The sequence below is a fragment of the Protopterus annectens genome, chromosome 6.part0 (genome assembly GCF_019279795.1).
Source record: "Protopterus annectens isolate FY-2018-M chromosome 6.part0, PAN1.0, whole genome shotgun sequence".
Classification (NCBI taxonomy): Eukaryota; Metazoa; Chordata; order Ceratodontiformes; family Protopteridae; genus Protopterus; species Protopterus annectens.
Window position 1 is genome coordinate 783,095,312 of NC_056737.1, and position 19,907 is coordinate 783,115,218.

The 19,907-nt window shown below is 41.1% G+C and overlaps 1 protein-coding gene across 4 annotated transcripts in view; it reads right to left on the minus strand.

Annotated features, from left to right (window-relative positions):
- DAAM1 (dishevelled associated activator of morphogenesis 1) overlaps positions 1-19,907 on the minus strand; it is a 3,124,549-nt gene that overhangs the window by 161,647 nt on the left and 2,942,995 nt on the right. For all 4 annotated transcript variants that reach the window (XM_044074460.1, XM_044074457.1, XM_044074458.1 and 1 more), the window contains one exon: positions 11,756-11,816. In XM_044074460.1, the coding sequence (XP_043930395.1) occupies positions 11,756-11,816 (61 nt within the window). The remainder of the gene's footprint in view (positions 1-11,755; positions 11,817-19,907) is intronic.

Sequence of the window (19,907 nt, forward strand, 5' to 3'; positions counted from 1 at the left end):
CTTGATACAGATCCCCCACCATGCCCCAGGATCCCCAATCCTCATTTCTTGATACACTGGAAAATATTAGGGTAAAACCTACCCTAATAATGGGCGATTTCAACTATCCCACCATTAACTGGGAAAACTACTCATGTACCAACTCTTGTGCTCAACGTTTTCTGGAATTCATAAATTCCAACGCCTTGGATCAACTTATCCACACCCCCACCAGGGGCAGCAATATCCTACACCTGGTTATTACCAACATGGTCAACCGGTGTTCCACACCAAAGGTCAATTCCTCGTTGGTGAGATCCGACCACAAGGTAATCACCCTAGACATCAACATCCCACCCCCACCCCCATTAGGGAAACCACCATAAAAAATGTCTCCAAAGCCAACTTCACGCTTCTTAAGACAGAAGTGGCAAACTTCACGACACCCATGCTGATGGACAATAGAGGAACGACTGCTGAATCCTATACAAATGCACTTTATAAGCACTTACATGAGTGCATGGATCTTGCAATCCCTAACAGAACCAAGATGCTATCCTCCAAAAAAAAGGAAGCCAATCTGGTGGTCCCCTGCCATAAACAAACTCTATAACAGAAGAAACTGTTGCAAAAAAGAGTAAAATCCCATGATTGGAGGAACTCCAAGGTCAGCCTCAGTAAGAAGCTGAGATCCCTCATAAAATCCTCCAAAACTAGTTACAACAAAATCACCACTGATTCTAAAGACAACCACAAAGCATTCTATAGCTATGTCAAGAATCTCAATGGCAACACTCAGATTTATTTATTTATTTAAATTTGTTGACCGGGAGTGTCCGACTGGATGTGGGTCCATTTTTAGCGGAGGCCCGGGGAGAAAAGCTCCACACTAAAATAAACAGACAGTAGTTACATTGGATTACATAGCGATCAACAATTTAACATAGAAATTACTTACAACATATTTACAGATGAAGAACATAGTACATCAGTAGACAACTAGAATCTTTATCTGTGAAGTACATAACAGGCATTAACAAATGTAACAATGAGAAGTTCCTGCTGTATAATAAGTACTAGACTTATGAGCATCTGAGCTTGCTATAATCAAGGTAGTTAGTGGAGTGGAAAGAAAGGTAGTAGTTGGATGGGGTGGATGATATTAGAGTGGGAGTTGCAAGGGCATAGCCAGCATGTTTTTAGGTGCGCTTTTAATAAAGTTTTGAAGTTGGTGCATGATGGTACGGAGGTAATTGTGGGTGGGAGTGAGTTCCATAATTTGGCTATGACGCAAGAGAATAGTGCTTCACCAGCAGAGTTATTGGCTTTAGTGATCTGCAAGTGATTTTTGTTGCTGGATCTTAGTGGTCTGGTGGTGCGATAGGGTTGGAGTAGATTCTGGAGGGATGGGACATTTAGTGGATGGTTTACTAGTTTGTGGTCGAGTGAGAGTTGATACCACTGAAGGAGGTGAGGGAGTTCAAGCTAGCCCAGTTCAGCAAGTGAGAGACAGTGGTGACTACGGTAGGATGCCCCTGTGGCGAATTTGGCGATTTTGTTGTAGCAGGTCTCTAGCTTGTTTAGATCACATTGCCTTAGATTGGTATTTACTGGAGAGGCATAAAGTAGGGTGGAGATAAGGTGGGAATTTGCTATTGAAATCTTTGCTGCTTTGGTGAGAAATTGTTTATTTCTGTATAATGCTCCTAGTTTTTTGTGAACTTTTTTTATGGTCATGGATATGTGAATGTCAAATTTTAGTTTATTGTCTCCACTCCTAGCTATTTGGTGTGTTCAGTTGGGTATATAGTGGTGTTGTCTTTTGCTGTGATGTTAAAGTGAGAGCTGTTTTGAGTATGTTTGGTGGGTTGGAAGATGAGTAGTTTAGTTTTGTTTGGGTTGAGTATTAACTGAGCATCAGATAACCATGTTTCAACAGAGGAAAAGGCTTCCTGTGTGACTTTTTGCAGTTTGGGTAGGGACTGGGCTGAGCAGATGATGGTCGAGTCATCTGCGTATTGGATGAGTGTGCCATGTTTGGTGGCAGAGGCTAGATTATTGGTGTAAACAGAGAAGAGTAGGGATCCAAGGATGGATCCTTGGGGAACCCCTATGGAGACAGGTAGTTGGGGAGATATGTCATTCTGCCATACAACGGATTTTTGGCGGTCAGACAGGTAACTCTGAAACCAGTTGGTGACTGATTGTGAGAAGGATAAGTTATTGAGGACCGAGATAAGTTGTTTGTGTGGGACCATGTCAAATGCTTTAGATAGGTCTAGGAAAGTAGCAGAACAGAGATAGCCATTGTTTTTATGCTGAAGGATAGTGTTAGTAAAGGAGAGTACGGCAGTGGTGGTGCTATGGTTTGGTCGGAAACCATGCTGAGTACTGGAAAGGAGGTTGTTAGTATTTTGGAGAGTGGAGAGAGAATAGCTATGGGGCGGTAATTGGTTAGTTCTGCAGAGGGTCTGCCTTTGCGGAGGGGAATTATATGTGAGACTTTCCACAATGTGGGAACGTAACATTCTGACAGAGATCGGTTAATCAAGATGGATACTGGGTAGGCCAGAGCATCAGCTGCAATTTGTAGGTATTCACTTGGGAGGTTGTCTGCTGCTAATTTGGTGGGTTTAAGTTTAGTTAAGAGTTTTTTTATGTTGGAGGTAGGTACAGGAGAAGAAGGCAGTGGGGAGATTACTAGTTGATGGTGTGGGTTGGAGGGGAGGGGGGTTGTGTTGTTTAGCTAGTGATAGTATGGTTTGGGTGAAGTGTGTGTTGAATGAGGTAGCAATATTTTCTGAGGAGTGAGGGATGTTAGGAGGAGGGATACTGACTTTACCTGGGTGGAGGATGGAGTTTATGGAGGACCAGAATTGTTTGGGGCTGTGTTGTGAGGAGTCTAGGGCAGACTGGTAGTATTGGAATTTGTCCTGTTTTATTAGCTTTTTGACTCTATTGCGTAGTTCTAGGAATTTCTGTCTAGCTGAGGGGGTTTTGGCTTTGCGCCAGTGCTCCCAGGCTTTATCCCTGTTTTTCATTTCTGACTTAGTGGTTTTCTGTAGCCATGGGGAGGGTTGTGCTTTGGTTCTGGAAAATCTTATGGGGGCATGGTAATTAAGGATGTTCAGGAAGGTAGTATTAAAAAATTCAACTGCGTCATCTAGACTGAGGTACTTTAGAGCATGCCAGTTACATTCTTTGAGGGATGAGATGAATGTGAGTGGGTTAAAGTTTATTTTTTTAAGTATTTGACGATAGATGACAGGTTTAGCTTGGTACAGGTATTTTTTGAGTCGGAATGTTGATGAGTGATCACTGAGGCTATCTGATAAGCAGCCTGTTATATATGACTAGGGGTTCTTACTGACTAGTATCCAATCCAGGGTAGTGTGCTTGCTGGAGTTTTTATTTATCCTTGTTGGTGACTGGGCTAGTTGGGTGAAGCCATGAAGGTGTACATGATGGGTTGGATTGTTGCCAGAACAGGATTGCCAGTCAATATTGAAATCACCTAAGATGATAGTTTCTTGGGGGAGATGGTGGGTAGAACAGCTGAGGAGGTTTCCTAGTGGAGGGATGTTTTGGCCAGGTGGGAAGTAGCATCCAATTATGTTGATGGTTTTGTTTTGGTTAATTTTGAGGTTGGTATATATTATTTCTTCATTGCCTATTTGTGGAGCTGATGATTTTAAGATCTGGATGTTTAGATGCTGTTTAAATATTATAGCTACACCACCTCCTTTTTTGTTTAGCCAGTCTACTCTTAGTATGCCGTAACCTGTAGGGGAGTATTTGCTCACTGGTAATGTGAGGTTTTAGCCAGGTTTCTGTCAGGATGACTATATCTGGGGAGTACAAGTCTATGGTGGCATGGAGTTCATGGACTTTGTTGGATATACTTCTAATATTTAGGCTTAGTAGAAGGAAGTCACTTGGCTTTCTATTGGCTGTAATATGGGAGATGTTGTGGTTTCTAGTCTGATTATGAGGATTGGGGTTGGAGATGGTACGGCCAGGGTTGGGGTGGATGTCTCCACTTAGAGCTAGTTTTGATATGCATGAGATTTATTAGTTTTCTCAGTTTTTGAATGTGTTTGTTTATAAGGGAAACTTTATGATTGTGCTCTGTGGGTAATAGGTATGGTGGGAGGGTTAACTATGTTAAGTTGTAGGGATGCTTTACGTTTGAGTAATATAGTTGGTAGAATATGTGGGGGGTGCATAGGGATGGTTCTTGAGCTGGTAGGAGGGTAGCTGAGTATGGGTGAGACATGAGTGGTGGTGTGAGTAGTAGTACAGTGGTAGTGGTTGAGTGGGGGAATGATGGAGCTTTGGTAGGATGTAAGATATGAAATGAGAGTGCATGCAGTGAGCAAAGGAAAGGTATGCTTGTACATGTTAGTTGAGGAGGTGTGACAGTAGAGGGAATATGGAGGAGGTAGTGTTGGGTTAGCACTGTGGTTGGCTATTGGAAGGATGGGAGGGGTTTGAGTGCAATAAAGGTGGGACCACTGGGGGCAGGAGGGAATAGGGGGCAGGGTGGGGAGCGAAGCGGGTAGAGACCCTGTTAGGTTCTTGTATGAGGGGCTGGAAACAATCACAAAGCAAGAACAAGTATGTGTTAAGAAACAATCACAACTGACCAAGGACTGCTCTGAAACTGTAAGTCATTTCTTACTTTCTCATGTGGAAAAACAGGATAACCTTATATCAGTAGGCTACTGTGGTCATAGTTTAAATTAACAAACACACAGTATTGATCAGTTATGGATACTATTTGCTAACAGAAGGGAATAAGAGAAAGTGGAAGATGTGTGTGTGTGTGTGTGTGTGTGTGTGTGTGTGGGGGGGGGCTGCTTACAGCCAAAGCAGAGTGCTCTCCAGGGGAAAATGAAGATTGGCTGAAACAGGTAGACACGTACTCAAAGTTAACTGTAGCTGTTTGCAGACAGTTCAGACCCGGACTGCGCTTTTCTTATAAGAATGTTAAAGGTGGTACCGCAGTTGAATACTTAAGAGTGGTGTTAGGTCTAGAAAAGAAGAGTACAGAGAGGAGTAAGCACTTTTGAGATGGTAAATATATATTATAAAGATTATAAAAACACACTGAGCAAATAGCTACCACATGCAGGACAATGTCCTGAACCACTACTTAGTATATGCAGATACTGAGCCAATTGGAAGAACATTAGAAAACAAAAACCCAGACAGTTATGCAGTCACAGATAAAAATAAAGCGAGCAGCAATCTGTCATGGTTCTCTAATGTGATTCTATCCACCAGTAACAGCACAAACTTATAAAAATAATTTAAGCACTAGTATGAGCTGTCTACACACAACACAATTACATGAATAACATTAGTGAACAAGGTGCAGCTATGCAAATAGACCATACATACTATTATACTAGAAACAACTTGGTGCATACAAAATGCTAGCATGCCATAGCAACATCAATAATAAAGCATAAATCATATTAGATGTCTAACACAATTCAACAAACATATACAGTTGTAAAATGTCTAATACAATTCAACATAAATAGGCATTTACAGTTGTAAAACACTTACTGGAGAGACACTGAGCCTTCATGGGGCCTGTAGCAGAGTGGATTGTAATTTTACAAATGGTGCCTGCCACAGGTAATATTTATTAACTCTGGGATTGTCTTAAGGTAATAAACAGGGAAGGGGGAGGGGGGGAACAAGGGTGTGAGCAGGCAGTTCTTTGTACTGCTGCTAATGACCCAAAGCAAGACAAGTATGTGTTAAGAAACAATCACAATTGACCAAGGACTGCTCTGAAACTGTAAGTCATTTCTTACTTTCTCAGATCTGCTCTGAGTTACAGCACAATGGCACTAAATATACAGAACCAACTGATATTGTCAACATCCTGGCAGATAGGTTTAGTGCTAACTTTACCCCTCTCTCATCCCCTAAAGGGCCCATTTCTATACCAGAACAATGCAAAGTTCCTGTAATCACGGCTGCACAGGTAAAAACACACTCTCCAAAGCCAAGAACACAGCATCCATGCGACCTGACAACATCCTAGGCTGCGTCCTACATGAACTATAGGATGAACTGGCACCCCACCTAAGTACCATGTTCAATCATAGCCTCACCTCAGGCTTTGTGCCCACTGAATGGCGCACAGCAATGGTTATCCCAATCCACAAAGGGGGAGCCACCACGGACCCTGGGGACTACCGCCCCCCCATTAGCCTGACGAGCCTGGTCTGCAAGGCTATGGAACGTATCATCATGGAACTTATAAACAATGACACTGGTAATCTCCAAACTCTGGACCCTACCCAGTTCGGGTTTGTAAAAGGCAGGTCATGTCTCCTAAACCTGATAGACTTATTTGAAGCAGTCACCAAAGCCATAGATTAGGGTAAGGTGGTCCACACAGCCTATCTAGATCTCGTCAAGGCTTTCAACACCATCCCCCACTCTGGAATTATAGATAAACTCACTAAACTAGGTATAAATCCCTATGTCACAAGATGGGTTGCCAATTGGCTCGCTGACAGAACCCACACTGTGAAAGTAGAAGACTCTAAATCCAACTTCAGACCAGTGACAAGTAAAGTACCACAGGGTTCAGTCCTAGGTCCTCTCCTTTCGGTATCTACTTCTCTGGAGTACAGGCTAACACAGAAGGTCTTTGGCTAACAAAGTTCGCAGATGACTGTAAAAAACTAGGAGTCATAATCCAAACTCCTAACGATGTGGACATCCTACAAAAGGGCCTCACTGAGACAGATGCCTGGTGTCAAAGCCATGGCCTCAAGCTCAATGCCAAAAAGTGCATTGTCATCCCTTTTGGTAAAAACTCTGTACCCATGAACTACCACATAGGTGGTAGTCTACTTAACGCCGAAAGTCTAATAAGAGACCTTGGGACATAGGTGGACAGTAGTTTCTCCTTTGATACTCACATCGCCACAGTAGTCAGGAAATCCTTCTACATGGCACACCTCATTACAAAAGGTTTCTCATCCAAGAAAAAAAGAGGTCATTGTTCCCTTATACTCATCACTCATTAGACCCATTATAGAGTACAACGCCCCTTTTGGTATGTACCTCACAAGACATCTACAACAACTGGAAAGGCCGCAGAAATACCTCACAAAGAGGATTACCGGCCTCAAACAGATGCCCTACGCAGACTGTCTCAAAAAACTCCAGCTTTACTCTGTCGCATATCGCCTACTCAGATGCGATCTCTGCCTAACATACAAAGCTATGTCAAACCCAGAACTGTTGGACATGCTCCACTTAAAGAAATCCCAATCCCTCCGAGCTACATGCTCTAGGGACCTAAACCTTGTCACCACAATAAACAGAACATGCTGGAGGGATAGATTCCTTCCCCAGAGACTTCCCATACTCTGGAACAAACTACCTATCTATATCAAACAAAGCTCCTCATTAGCACTCTTCAAGAAAAATCTTGATTGGATGGGAGATAGGAAATTCACCCCGGGGATCACTTCTGTGGCTCTGCTTGACAGGGGCACAAGAAAATTATTTTCTTGGGTGGCAAAAGCCAGGGTACCATTTGGCTAGGCTTATATAGGCTCCAGGGCAAATAGCCCAGTACCAACCTATGAAACTGTAAGCTTCCAAACCTCGACCACATAACTGCCAACTTTACTAAACGGCAATAGAAGAGAAACTCTCTGCTTAGTTATTCTGCGATAGAATGAGAACAATTTCAGAACATCTACTATCATGAGAATGACAGGAGAGTGCTCCCCATAATCCCAAATCTTTTGACTGTCTTCCAAAAGTAACTATCTTGTTATGCACAGAGCCACAGATTAACATACTGCTGTTATTCATTGCCACCAAATGTCTGACAAAATTTAGGCCACTAAGAATAATCCAAATGGCAAAAAAACAAAAGTCATAATTCTGTTAAAGGAATTGATCTCCTGGTGGAGCTGAATACTGGAATATGAAGGTTTAAGATATTTACAGCAAGAATCTAAACCAGTCTTCTCAAATGAGGTGATCTACTTTTCTAGATAAAATGGAGAATGAAGCCCCACTGAGTATGCTATAGAAGAGTCAGATCTCATTTTTCCCAGTGCTGTGCTGATCACTCAAGCCCTGCTCCCCCCTCCCCCAGTTACACCCTACTGACCCATTTGCTCCCCAGTGAAGAAAGCACTTTGGCCCATTAGTTCCCCTGGGACAAGAATCAAGACAGCCAAGACTGGAAGCTGTCATCTTTGAGCTCTAACACACTGCCTGCAGACAGCTGCACCTTCCATGACAGCTGCTTGCAGAATATGCATGCATGCAACCACAGAAGCCAAGCCCCTGCCAATGCAGTACACCACTCCACAGAGCCATTGTAAGCCATACAGCACTGGCCATACACCTGTAAATGTCAACTGATCAGTGAATTGAACCTCCTCCCTCCAGCCTGTATGACAGAGCCATTACTAGCTGGTTATTCTCATCCTCCTCTTGCCTGGATATTTCAACCCCCATGCTGCAAACTGAATACGGGTTATGTGAGTTTCATCCTGCATGTTTACCCCCCCCCCCCCCATGCCACACAGTCAAGCAGAAATCTAATGTTTGTCTGCTGTCCAGGAAGGACAGGAGCTGAAATAACTTGGACATGTACAAGAACTTGCATCAAATATAGAATGCAAAACAATCTGTGAAATCTTAACACCTGATAAAAATCAAGTTCAAGTAATGCAAATAACTAAAGAAGCCACCTGATTCTAAAGTCATAAAGGAGACACCAAATCTGGAAAACTATTTTCTTTCTGAACAAAAATATTCAGTTCAGCAACACCCATACTTATGGAGACATGATAAAATGAAGTATTTAGGAGTATGAGTTAAACAGCATTCTGTTATGGAAGCTAAGGATATGTGGGAAGAGACTAAACAAAAGACGATACAAAAACTAAGAAACTGGAAGCTCTGTTTTATGGATATGGATAGTAAGATAAAAATCAGAGAAATGCTTTTAGTCTCTCTAGTTTTATACATAGGTCATGCAAATTATTATCAACCAGAGAAGTTGTGGACAGCAATTAATAAAAGTTGAAGGATTTTATCTGGGAGGAGAAGAGGGCAACAGTCAAGTGGGACAAATCGAGCCTTCCAACAGAACAAGGTGATTTGGGAGTACCTGATTTGAAGGGGTATTTCAAAGCTACACAGTTAAGGCTCCTGTACATGCCACATGCAAAAAGCTATAACTCAAAATGGAAAGGGATGATGACGAAATGGGGAAGCTCAAGAAATAATGAAAGACTGGGATTTTATGTGCCGTCGCTTAAGGAGAATAACAATAACCATACAGACTATTATATTCATAAAGCAGCAGAAAGTACCCTAAGAACTAAGCCAACAAGAGAATGGAGAAAAAGAGGATCTACCGAGAGGGTGACTGCAATTACGGGTACAGAGAACAGACAAGAGGGGTCTGGAATTTATTGGAGAAACTGGCAAAGGAACCAAGGTGTTAGGAGAAAATAATTACAGAAGGAAAGGTAATAGAATGGGAAGAGGCCAATAATACATTTGGACTGCAGGCTAGAGATGGACTTCTCTACTAAGGTTTGATATCAGAGTATAGGCAAAGAAAAAGTAATAGGGGGGTACTAACTGAAAGATCTGCACTGGAAGAGTTTTTAGTAGAATCTAGAACAGAAGCTGCTGTTAAAAAGGGATCATTAATCGGGCATATAAAACACTGTATGATAACTACAGGAATCAATCAGAGAAGTTTAGAAAGGATTGGGAAGAGAGATTGGATATTTTTGCTTGGAAGAGTTTGCATAGGTATTTTTATACCCCAAGCAGATGCCAATTAATTTTTCCTCAAGTAGATTGCAAATATTGGGGGTGTGATGGGGACAAAGAGGTAACTGGGAACATATTTTTTGGGAGTGTAATAAGTGGTTAGACTTTAACAATTCCCCCAGACTACTCTGTCAAAAATACTAGGTGAGCAAATAGGTGTAACAAAGGAAATTATTTTTTTGATACACAATCGGAATTGCCTAAACATACTAATGCCTTGCTCAGTTTAATTCTGGTAGTTGTCAAAAAAGCAACTACTAGAAAATGGAAATCAAAGTCTAAACCAACCGTTCTAGAAGCAGTGAATACAGTAAGAGACAAGAGCACTAGAAGTTGGATCTTTAGAAAAGGGTATGAGCAAATTACATAGAAAAAAATGAGAATTATGGGAACAATACATGGAGAATGTTTTGGAGGAGGAATGAGGTTTAAGGTAAGGTATGAATTTAATGAGCTATGTAATGTTTAAATGACAATGACTTTATAGTAGATTATATGTGATGCACAATGTTTGCAACTGAAAATTTCAATATGGTTTGTTTCCATTTATATAAATATATAAGTGCCTATGTCATAAATGACTATTCTGCAATGATGTACTGATTATTTTTTTTAACAAGAAATGTCAGTATGGTTCAAACATTTAGCCACCTCTTACCAAGTTAAGTTGAAACAGCGATGAATTACACTTACATAACACAAACCATAACAGCTCCACAAACTTGTGAACTCTGAAATATACTGGACAGTAGTAAGAGAAAAGAAATGTGAGATGTACTCTGGTTTACAACATATAAAAGCAATAATTAAGGAGTGGATGCCCACTGATACAGGGGGCTAGGAAGCTAAGTGCCTCACCATGTAGCAAATCAAAACAGCTTTGGAGTGTGATTTTTATTTTTTTATTTTTTCTTATTTGTTGACCAGGTGAGCACACTGGACAAATTGACCCTTTTCGGAGACAACATGGAAGCACTATCTAGTTAAGTGATTTGCTCAGTCATACAGCAGACAAATGAAGGTGGAAGGAATCAAACCTTGTAAGTCAAAAGCAGCAGCCCATTAACAGCTCAGAGCTTTAGCCCTCAAAAATGCAAGATAGGACTGTCCCAACATCCAGTTTGTGATGCTAAAGCCCATAATCTATCTAGTACAGAACGAGACCATAGCAGTGAGATATCAGCAGTCAGATATGAGGATTGGGGAATGCAATTCACTGTTAAAAAAAATGTTATCACCGCACATGCACATCCTGGGAATGGATGATAAAAGCTGGGAAATATCATTGGAGTACTTGGCTCTCCCACACAGTTCAGATGATGAAACAGGACAGTAACTTGGTGGGTAACGGACTTAAGCTTTGAAAGGGCTAGGAGGCAACAACAAAAAAAAAAAAGACTCGCATATTGTCAAAGAAGCTGATAACATTACTCCTACAAAGGAGCTTTTCAACCAAGGAAAAGGTAACTAAATAAATCTCAAACATACATTTTCCCAAGACTTAAAACTGCTAACAAAATTAAAAGTTGTCATAAAATCAGAAAAGCTTATGTAGACCTACAAATTAGCAGATACTTCCTGTAAATGCAGATGTAAAAAAAAAAAAACTGAGAGGAGTCCAGCTGCATCTTTAAGTGTAACTGCTGTAAACAATACCTCTACTAGACAAGCAGCTTGGAGCAGACTGTTATTTCATCATGTCATCTCCGTTTCTAAGATCAGGATGTGGAAACAAAATATCTCTTGCAGGTCATCAAAGGCTGAGAAGAGGAAACCAGGACACACAAAATGCTAGAAGGAAATGCCTAATGCTCTGAAGGAAGTAAGGAAAAATATCCAGGAGCTTTCCATTCCAGACTGTCCCAAGATTAAAATAAAAACACAAAACAATTTAATATGGAATATAAAATGTTAAATGAATACTTACACTTTCCACAGCTTTTAGTCCACTTCTCAGTGTGTTGATTTCTTTTTCTAATTCGGTCATACTGTTAACAATAATTGAATTATTTTAAAATTTGCCATACTTCTAATTTTGAGCTGTGTTTCAAAATTACACATCTGTCATTGGTAGCTATGTAATCAATTTCACTGTGCCAACCATTAATCAATTCTGTAGAAAAAAATAATTTGAATCTCTAGAAATACAAGCATACAGTGACATGCCAGGCAAACTACTTAACAGTTACAAATTGTACATCCAACACAGTGCCTTTAAACACACAAGGGGCAAAAAGCACTACCTACATACAGCATAATAGAATGCAGAAATGTAGTAATTCTCTTCCCAATTAATTTTCACACAAAAATATTATAGCCATTAAGTAATTTCAGTAATAAAATGCCAGTGTAAAATATGAATGAAATTCAAATTCAAAGCTCTGAGGCCTGAGGCCACAGGAATTCAGAAATTGAATCATGTTCACACTGGAATATAACTTGTCATAAGAATGCCCAGCAGTGTGGAGAGCAACAGTTAGTCCTGAACTATCCAGGGGATTTCTTAAATGTCCCTCTAACTTTGACGTTCAGGTTAAGTAAAGGAAGGATCATTATTCACCCATTCTCTCAACTACTCACTATGGAGGGTGTTACTGAGAACAGAAAACAGTCGCTGTCAGAAAAAATACTTTGAAACTGTTACCCAAAAATACTTTGTTGGGATTCAACAGATCATTCACTACATGCATGTAGACGATGTACACACCAATCCATTATCAAAGAGTAAACAAACTACAAGAAAGTAAATGGAAATACACTTGGCACAATAGTTTTACCCCTTGTTGTAACAGCATGCTTGCTATCTTTTTATTCTGTTTATAAGGCTGTTCTGACTACTTTCAGACTACAAAATACTTACTGCAGAATATCTACCATGAAAAAGCACGTGCTCAAAATTCTGCAGAGTTCCATTGAGAAAGTACAACTAGGTTCACGTATAGTTACCATTACACTTTGCCTTCAATGAATAGGTACAGCAATGGTAAATCAAAACATTAAATGGAGAAATCAGTGACCTAAATGTATGGACTTCAGTCACTGCACAGAAGCAGCAAATAAACATTTACGTCTCCTGAAAAAAATTGATTTACACAATGACTAAAAGAAGTTACAAAAATAAATGTGTATGTGTGTATATACATATATATATATATATATATATATATATATAGACACATACATACATGAATGTGTGTGTATGTGTGTGTGTGTGTACATATATATATATATATATATATATATATATATATATAGACATAGATATAAATATATTAGACACACACACACACATAAAAAAGGGACTCTCAAAATTTTACATTAGGATACAGTTTAGTTAAATGACCCTGAAGGTTAGGTCAAAAATAATAGCTACTGGTCTACAAGTTGGATACTGTAATTTAGTTACTTATAATCTTGAGGAAGAAATATTTCTCCAAGTATGTATCTGCACTTTAGTGAGAGGTCTGTGCTAACTGGGTCCTGACTGGTAAAGGGAGGTTGGTCTATGCTTGGAATAAGCATCCTCATTGGTCCTTTTGAATCTTTTTAAAGTTTTTTCAAGTTTTTAGCTTCTGGTATTTAGGCCTGCATTTGAGCAGGTTTCTGCTTGTTTGCGCATCGTGCAGCATAGCAAACTGCTGCACAGCTGTGCGCAAAAGCCAGTTAAATTAAACAATTTAACCCTTAGATACAACTGTAGCACACTAGCATATGCCTCATCCTTAGTGTTTTCCCAGTCAAGAAATACTGCTAGTAAGCTGTAACCTATTAAACAGCCAGCAAAAGATGAAAAAAAAAAAAAAAAAGGCAGAAATATCCATGCACTGAGCTCATCTGTGATAGATTATGAAAAGCCACCCCTAGTGAAACAGTCTTCAACCCAGCATTACGGACACTTGGAATACCCTTTTTCTCCTGCCAGTCTTGCTGACTTGGGTCTCTTGTGGCTGTGTAGCAATTGCCTCATGTACAAACCCTCTACTAATAACTTACTGTAGTACAGAGTGTGAGAGAGATATCTACACCTGAATCTTGAATCCATGCTCTATCGCAGTCAAAACAGTAACACATAAAAGGTCAACTCACCCACCACTACATATGCACATAGTAGCACTACTCACACACATAGTGTGCATCAAACAGAAAAATCTACATATGCAGACTTTCTCTTGAAAAACATACCGAAACACCAGAGACCTACAAAACACAAGACTACTGTAACTAACACAGTAACCACAGCACCCTTGACATAGCAACACCAGTGTTTCACCCATCAAGCCCGAAAGGCGTTGTGATGCCCACCACTGCTACCAATATGCGAGGGCCACCAATATGTGTCATCCCCACACTCAGCCAGTAATTAAGGAACCTGAATCCTCACCACTGATACTGGAGAAGGACATGCACATGGAATACAAATGGATACACTCAGTATTTCCAGATCCAGACCTCTCTGCATCAAGTACAATTTTCCTTAAGAGCATACAGGGAACACACTCAGCCCGGGTTCTGGATGTCTCTATATCTGTCTCCCTCCAGGTCCCCAATAAGACACCCCACTGGTACAGCTGCAGGGTTAGGTCATCAGTTGAATGTCCAAGCCAAGTCCCCCAGCACCCTCTCTGTAAACTCAGTGCTTCGTGTCCCTGCCCAAAGTAGCTGACACACACACTAAGATTTAATTTTCTCACACACACACACACACACACACACACACACACACACACACACACACACACACACACACACACACACACACACGGGAAAGGCTAGCACAGATTGTCCACTCTACCAGCTTTGCCCAGACTATACGGTAGATGCACTGGCACCAGTCAGTTACTGTAAGGCTCTTACAAAGTGTATCCAGTTATACTGTGTAATGTTAATACTAATACAAATGGCAGTAGTTCACCAAGATGGCTGTGCCTTCTGGAGTGGCCCACACAGTGTCACAAAATAAATATAAGCACTCTCAAAGATTAAATATTTTCTACAAGGATCAACCACAATAAAAGTTTTAAATATATTAATTAATAAATAAATGTACATGAAAATACCAAATATATATATTCACAGTACACCACAAAGTTCAGATCACAGGAAATATTGAAAACAACACTGATAAGTAGGACTCAGACAAATAAAGATAAACAAAGTCTAAACTAAGCTTCCCTATATTCTGGACTGAATCTAGGAGAATTTTACTGTTCCCTAGTTAAGTTACTTATTACCACAAGGCAAGATACTGTGGGTGAGGGTCTTTCTAGTCAGGCTTCCCAAACACAATACTCAATACTCTGAGATTTCTCTTTGTATCATCTAAAATATAATTTCCAAGAAGGCTAGCAGAATGACATCATCTGGTCACCTGATTCTAGGTTGTCACAGTATTTCCCCTTTGAAGCTGAAACAGGAATTTAGCTAGATGGCCACAATAAACATCCAAATGTTTATGGCAGTGCCTGGGGCCTCTCCCTCTTTTTCACTGAGCTAATGGACAAAGGCTCTTCTTCAGACCCAACAACTCCGGTCCTATTCAGCACTGTGGGGTGTCCTTTAATGAATTAATAGCTCATTTACATTTCACTTTTTCTTAAGGTTAACCTCTGCTGTGCCAGTATTCTCTATTAAAAAAGAAGGTATGTCTTACCATAACATTCCATCTGTGTTGTAGATCTTTATTCATTCATTACTGATAGGACTTCCATTCCGTCCTCGGAACCAACACGGCCGTTTCCAAGCTCACGCCAGCCAAAAACTCTCAGCTAAGACCTACCCATAATGCCCCTCTCATAGTCTCTTCAGATCGAGTTTGCCCAACCTTATATTATAGAGATAATAAAAGAGACAGTTGGAGGCGCTGTCTGAACAAATACCTTAAACCAGGAGATCCTAAAGTACACCAGGAGTCCAGGCAGGGCGAAGGAGGGCGGGAAGTAATGAATGAATAAATATCTACAACACAGACGGAATGTTATGGTAAGATATAACTTCTTTATCTGATGTTGTAAAAATCTTTATTCATTCCTTACTGACAGGACAGAGTCCCCAGCTACTTGAGTCCTGGGTGGCCCTAAGGAAGGATATTCCTGAGCACCATAGAACTAAAAGATTTATTTATTTATTTATTTTTTTTATTTTACATTTGTTAACCGGGCTAGTCTGGCTGGATACATTGTCCATTTTCAGCAGAGGCCCGAGGAGAAAAGCTCCATTAGCAGACTAGTAAAATTACAATAAAAAGAACAACAATCAAAATCACAATCAACACAGAACCAATCAAACAAAAAAAAAAATGTACACATACAAGCAAATAAAGGACAAAGTTGTTATTGGTGTAGTGAAATGCAGAGGTATTATAACAAGAAAAAAAACAAAGGAGAGGCAACATTATTTAGTAGAAATTGCTATAATAAGACTGACTCGTAAGGGAGAAGAATTGAAATAAACTGACAGATAGAGAGTCAAATGAACATTACACTACTTACAATTTAGAATAGAATAGAACAACTTTTGCCAGAGCACTAGTATAGGGGCGAGATAAGCATAGAAGAGATTTGCATAAAGCTAGAAAAAGAAGAGATGACAAATTGAGTAGTTATAGCATATAGTAGGAGCAAAAAGTGAAAAAAAGTTCTGCAGGTGGGTCAGGATAGGGAATAATCAAAGGTTGAGAACAACCAGTAGGAGTGCAAAAAAAGGGGGGAACTAGAAATAGGGGAATATTTTGCTGAGCTCAGTCAGGATTAGAGCATGGGCATAGCCAGTGGGTTTGTAAGTGGTTTCTTATTTGTTTTTTGAAAAGGTGAGATGAGCCTAGGGTGGTCAGGTGTATGGGAAGTTTGTTCCAATATGATCCTACAGTGTTGGCAAATAAGGAGTCACCTGCTTTATTGTGGGATTTGAGAGTAGTTACTAGAAGCTTACTGGCTGAGCGAAGGGAAGTGAGATTCTTATATGAGGTGATGAGTTTATTAAGTATGGGTGTGTTGGATGGGTGATGTAGAATTTTATAAGTGATGACTAATTGTTGTAGAAGTATTATGTTCTGAAGTTCTAGCCTGGAGCCCAAATCCAATTTGTAATGTGTGATAAAGGTATGTGGTCATGCCCAAGCGGCTGCTGCGCAAATATCATCCATACAGGGTCTGGAATGAAAAGTCACAGAAGTAGCCATCGATCTAGTAGAATGAGCCTTTACTCTGGAAGGTAAAGACAATTTATTCTGATGATAGATAAAGGTAATGATGTTTCTAACCAAGAAGACAGAGTCACTTTGGAGACAGGTTTACCCAATCTGGGTCCCGCAAAGGCCACAAACAACTGATCCATTTTTCTGAAAGATTTAGTTCTAAGTAAAAACAAAGTTGCCTATGAATATTAAGGGTATGCAAAAGGTACTCCCCTCTATTAGAATGTTGAGGGAAGAAAACCAGCAGATCAACAGATTGGTTAATTGAAAATCCAGAAATGACCTTGGGCAAGAAGGATGGATCAGTACGTAGGGAGACACTATCCCTGTGGAAAATCAAGTAAGGTCTCTTGATACTCAAGGCCTGCAACTCCAATACTCTTCTCGCCGAGGTAAGGGCTACTAGAAGTAAAGTCTACCAAGACAAAAATTTCATATCGCATGAATTAGAAGGTTCGAAAGGAGGGCTTGTTAAGGACTGAAGCACCAAAGTCAAGTCTCAAGGTTCTATTGGGGGGGGGGGGTTGACATGTAATACTCCTTTCAAGAAAGTTTTGCACAGATGGTATGACATAACAGAGGAATTATTGAATACACTGTGAAAATTTGCAATAGCTGCTAAATGTACAGTAATTGTCGATGATGAAGCTCCTGCATGTAGAACAGTAGTCAGGTACTGTAGGATCTTCTAAACAGGCATAGAGAAAGGGTCTATGCCATGATCTTTGGCCCATATAGAGAACCTAGCCCACTTACTAGAATACATTTTCCTGGTGGAAGGTTTGTGTGAAGCCAGAAGAATCTCACGGACAGGAGATGAAATATCCAGTAGCCTGGCAATCATCGGAAGTGGAGAAACCAAGCTGTGAGATTGAGGCTGTGGAGATTGGGGTGAATCAGTCCCTGAGGGTGAGACGGCAGACCTTGGGATTGATCCAGAATCCACAGGCTGTGAATCGGATGAGGTCATAGGAAAGGAAACTAGACTTGACAGGGCCAATAAGTGGCAATGAGGATCACTTTGCTTCTCAACCTCTGAGCTTTCTGGAGGAATTTCAGGATGAGGGGAAACGGGGGAAAGGCATATAGCAAACCCGAACGCCAATCGTGCATCAGAACATCCCTCTGTGACTCCTCCTGAGGGGGATCAGGACAAAGAAGCTTCTGCATTTGTAGTTTAGAGGGGAAGCAAGCAGGTCGCAGTAAGACCTGCCCCAACAGCTGAAAATCTGATCTGCTATTACAGGACTGAGGGACCACTCATGAGGCATCAGGATGTACCTGCTCAGATTGTCCGCAATAAGGTTGAAACTCCCAGGAATGTGCGTTGCCATAAGAAAGCGGTTAGAAGCTATCGCCCAGTGCCAAATTATCATGACTTCCTGACACAGGGTGCAAGATCTGGTTCCGCCTTGTTTGTTTATATACCAGACTATTGATGTGTTGTCTGATTGAATTGCAATGATCCTGGAAGGGAGGGATGTATGGAATGCTTGCAATCGTAACAGAACTGCCCTCAATTCCAGGACATTTATTTGCAAACTGGTCTCTATGGGGGAGCAGGTGCCTTGGATGGTCTTTCCCTGGAAATGCCCCCCCCCCCCCCCCCAGCAGGGAAGCATCCGTGGTCACCCTGAGGAAGGCAGAACGGTTAACACCAAAGATATGATTCTGGCATCATCCATCAAAGCATTTCTTTCTTGCAAAGGTTTGCAAGGCGTACCAAGTGGTCAAGAGGATGGGTTAAGATTAACCATTGTGATGAAAGGAGCTACTGTACTAATCTCATGTGCAACCTTGCCAGTGGAACTAAGGTAATGGTTGCTGCCATAGAGCCCAGAAGGCGTGCTGGTACAAAAGTTTGTTGGAGGAGTATTTTTCAGAGCCTGTGAGGAGGAAGGGAAGCTTGACAGGATGTTGTGTCGAAGATCGCTCCAATAATTCCAGTGTTTTTGTTGGGGCCATTTGAGATTTTTCCTTGTTGCTCGTAATCCCCAAGCGAAGAGCAAGGCCTTGAGTGTAAGAGAGACTGTGGATGAGAAGATTCCTAGTCGTGGTGGTAAGGAGCCATTCGTCTAGATACGGAAACATCTGGATTCCTTGTAGTCGATGATGAGCTACTACAACTGCTATACATCTGGTGAACACTTGGGGGGCTGTCGAGAGACCAAATGGCAGTACCCTGAACTGGTAGTGACTAGCTCCTAGACGGAAGAGGAGAAATCTCCGGGAGCGCTGGTCCATCTTTATGTGGTAATATGCATCCTGGAGATCTATAAAGCACATCAAGTTGTCCTTCACTATAGAAAGGGGAGGATGGACTGTATCGTGACCATCCGGAATTTTTGAGGTTTTATAAAAGCTGTTCAGTAGGCTGAGATCCAGGATTGGTCTCCAGTCCCCTGTCTTTTTTGGCATTAAAAAGAACCTTGAGTAAAAAACGGATCCTCTCTGGTTTGGTGGGAATGGCACGATGACTATTTTTCTTAGCAGCTTTTCAATTTCTAAGGCTGCTACCTCAATCTGATTGGGTAGAACATCGGGGATTCATTTGACAGGTCTGGGAGTAAGATCGAATGGGATATGTGGCAGCCTCTGGATATTATTCTCTGCACCCATGCATTGGCAGTGATAAGTTGCCAGGCTGGTAGGTGCAAAGAAAAACAATCTACGACTGCTTCCAGCAATCGGGCCGCTGCTCAGGAGCACTGGTAGGGTCGGCCGGGAAGGAATCTCTAGTGCCCTGGTTACATGGACCCACTCTGCCCCAAAAGGGGCATCTTCCGGATGAGTTGCCCTTTTCTGCCCTGGGGGGATTGCTCACCATGACTGTCACGAAAAGATCCTTGGGACTTTTTGACCCACAATTTCCCTCCCCCTCTGGTTC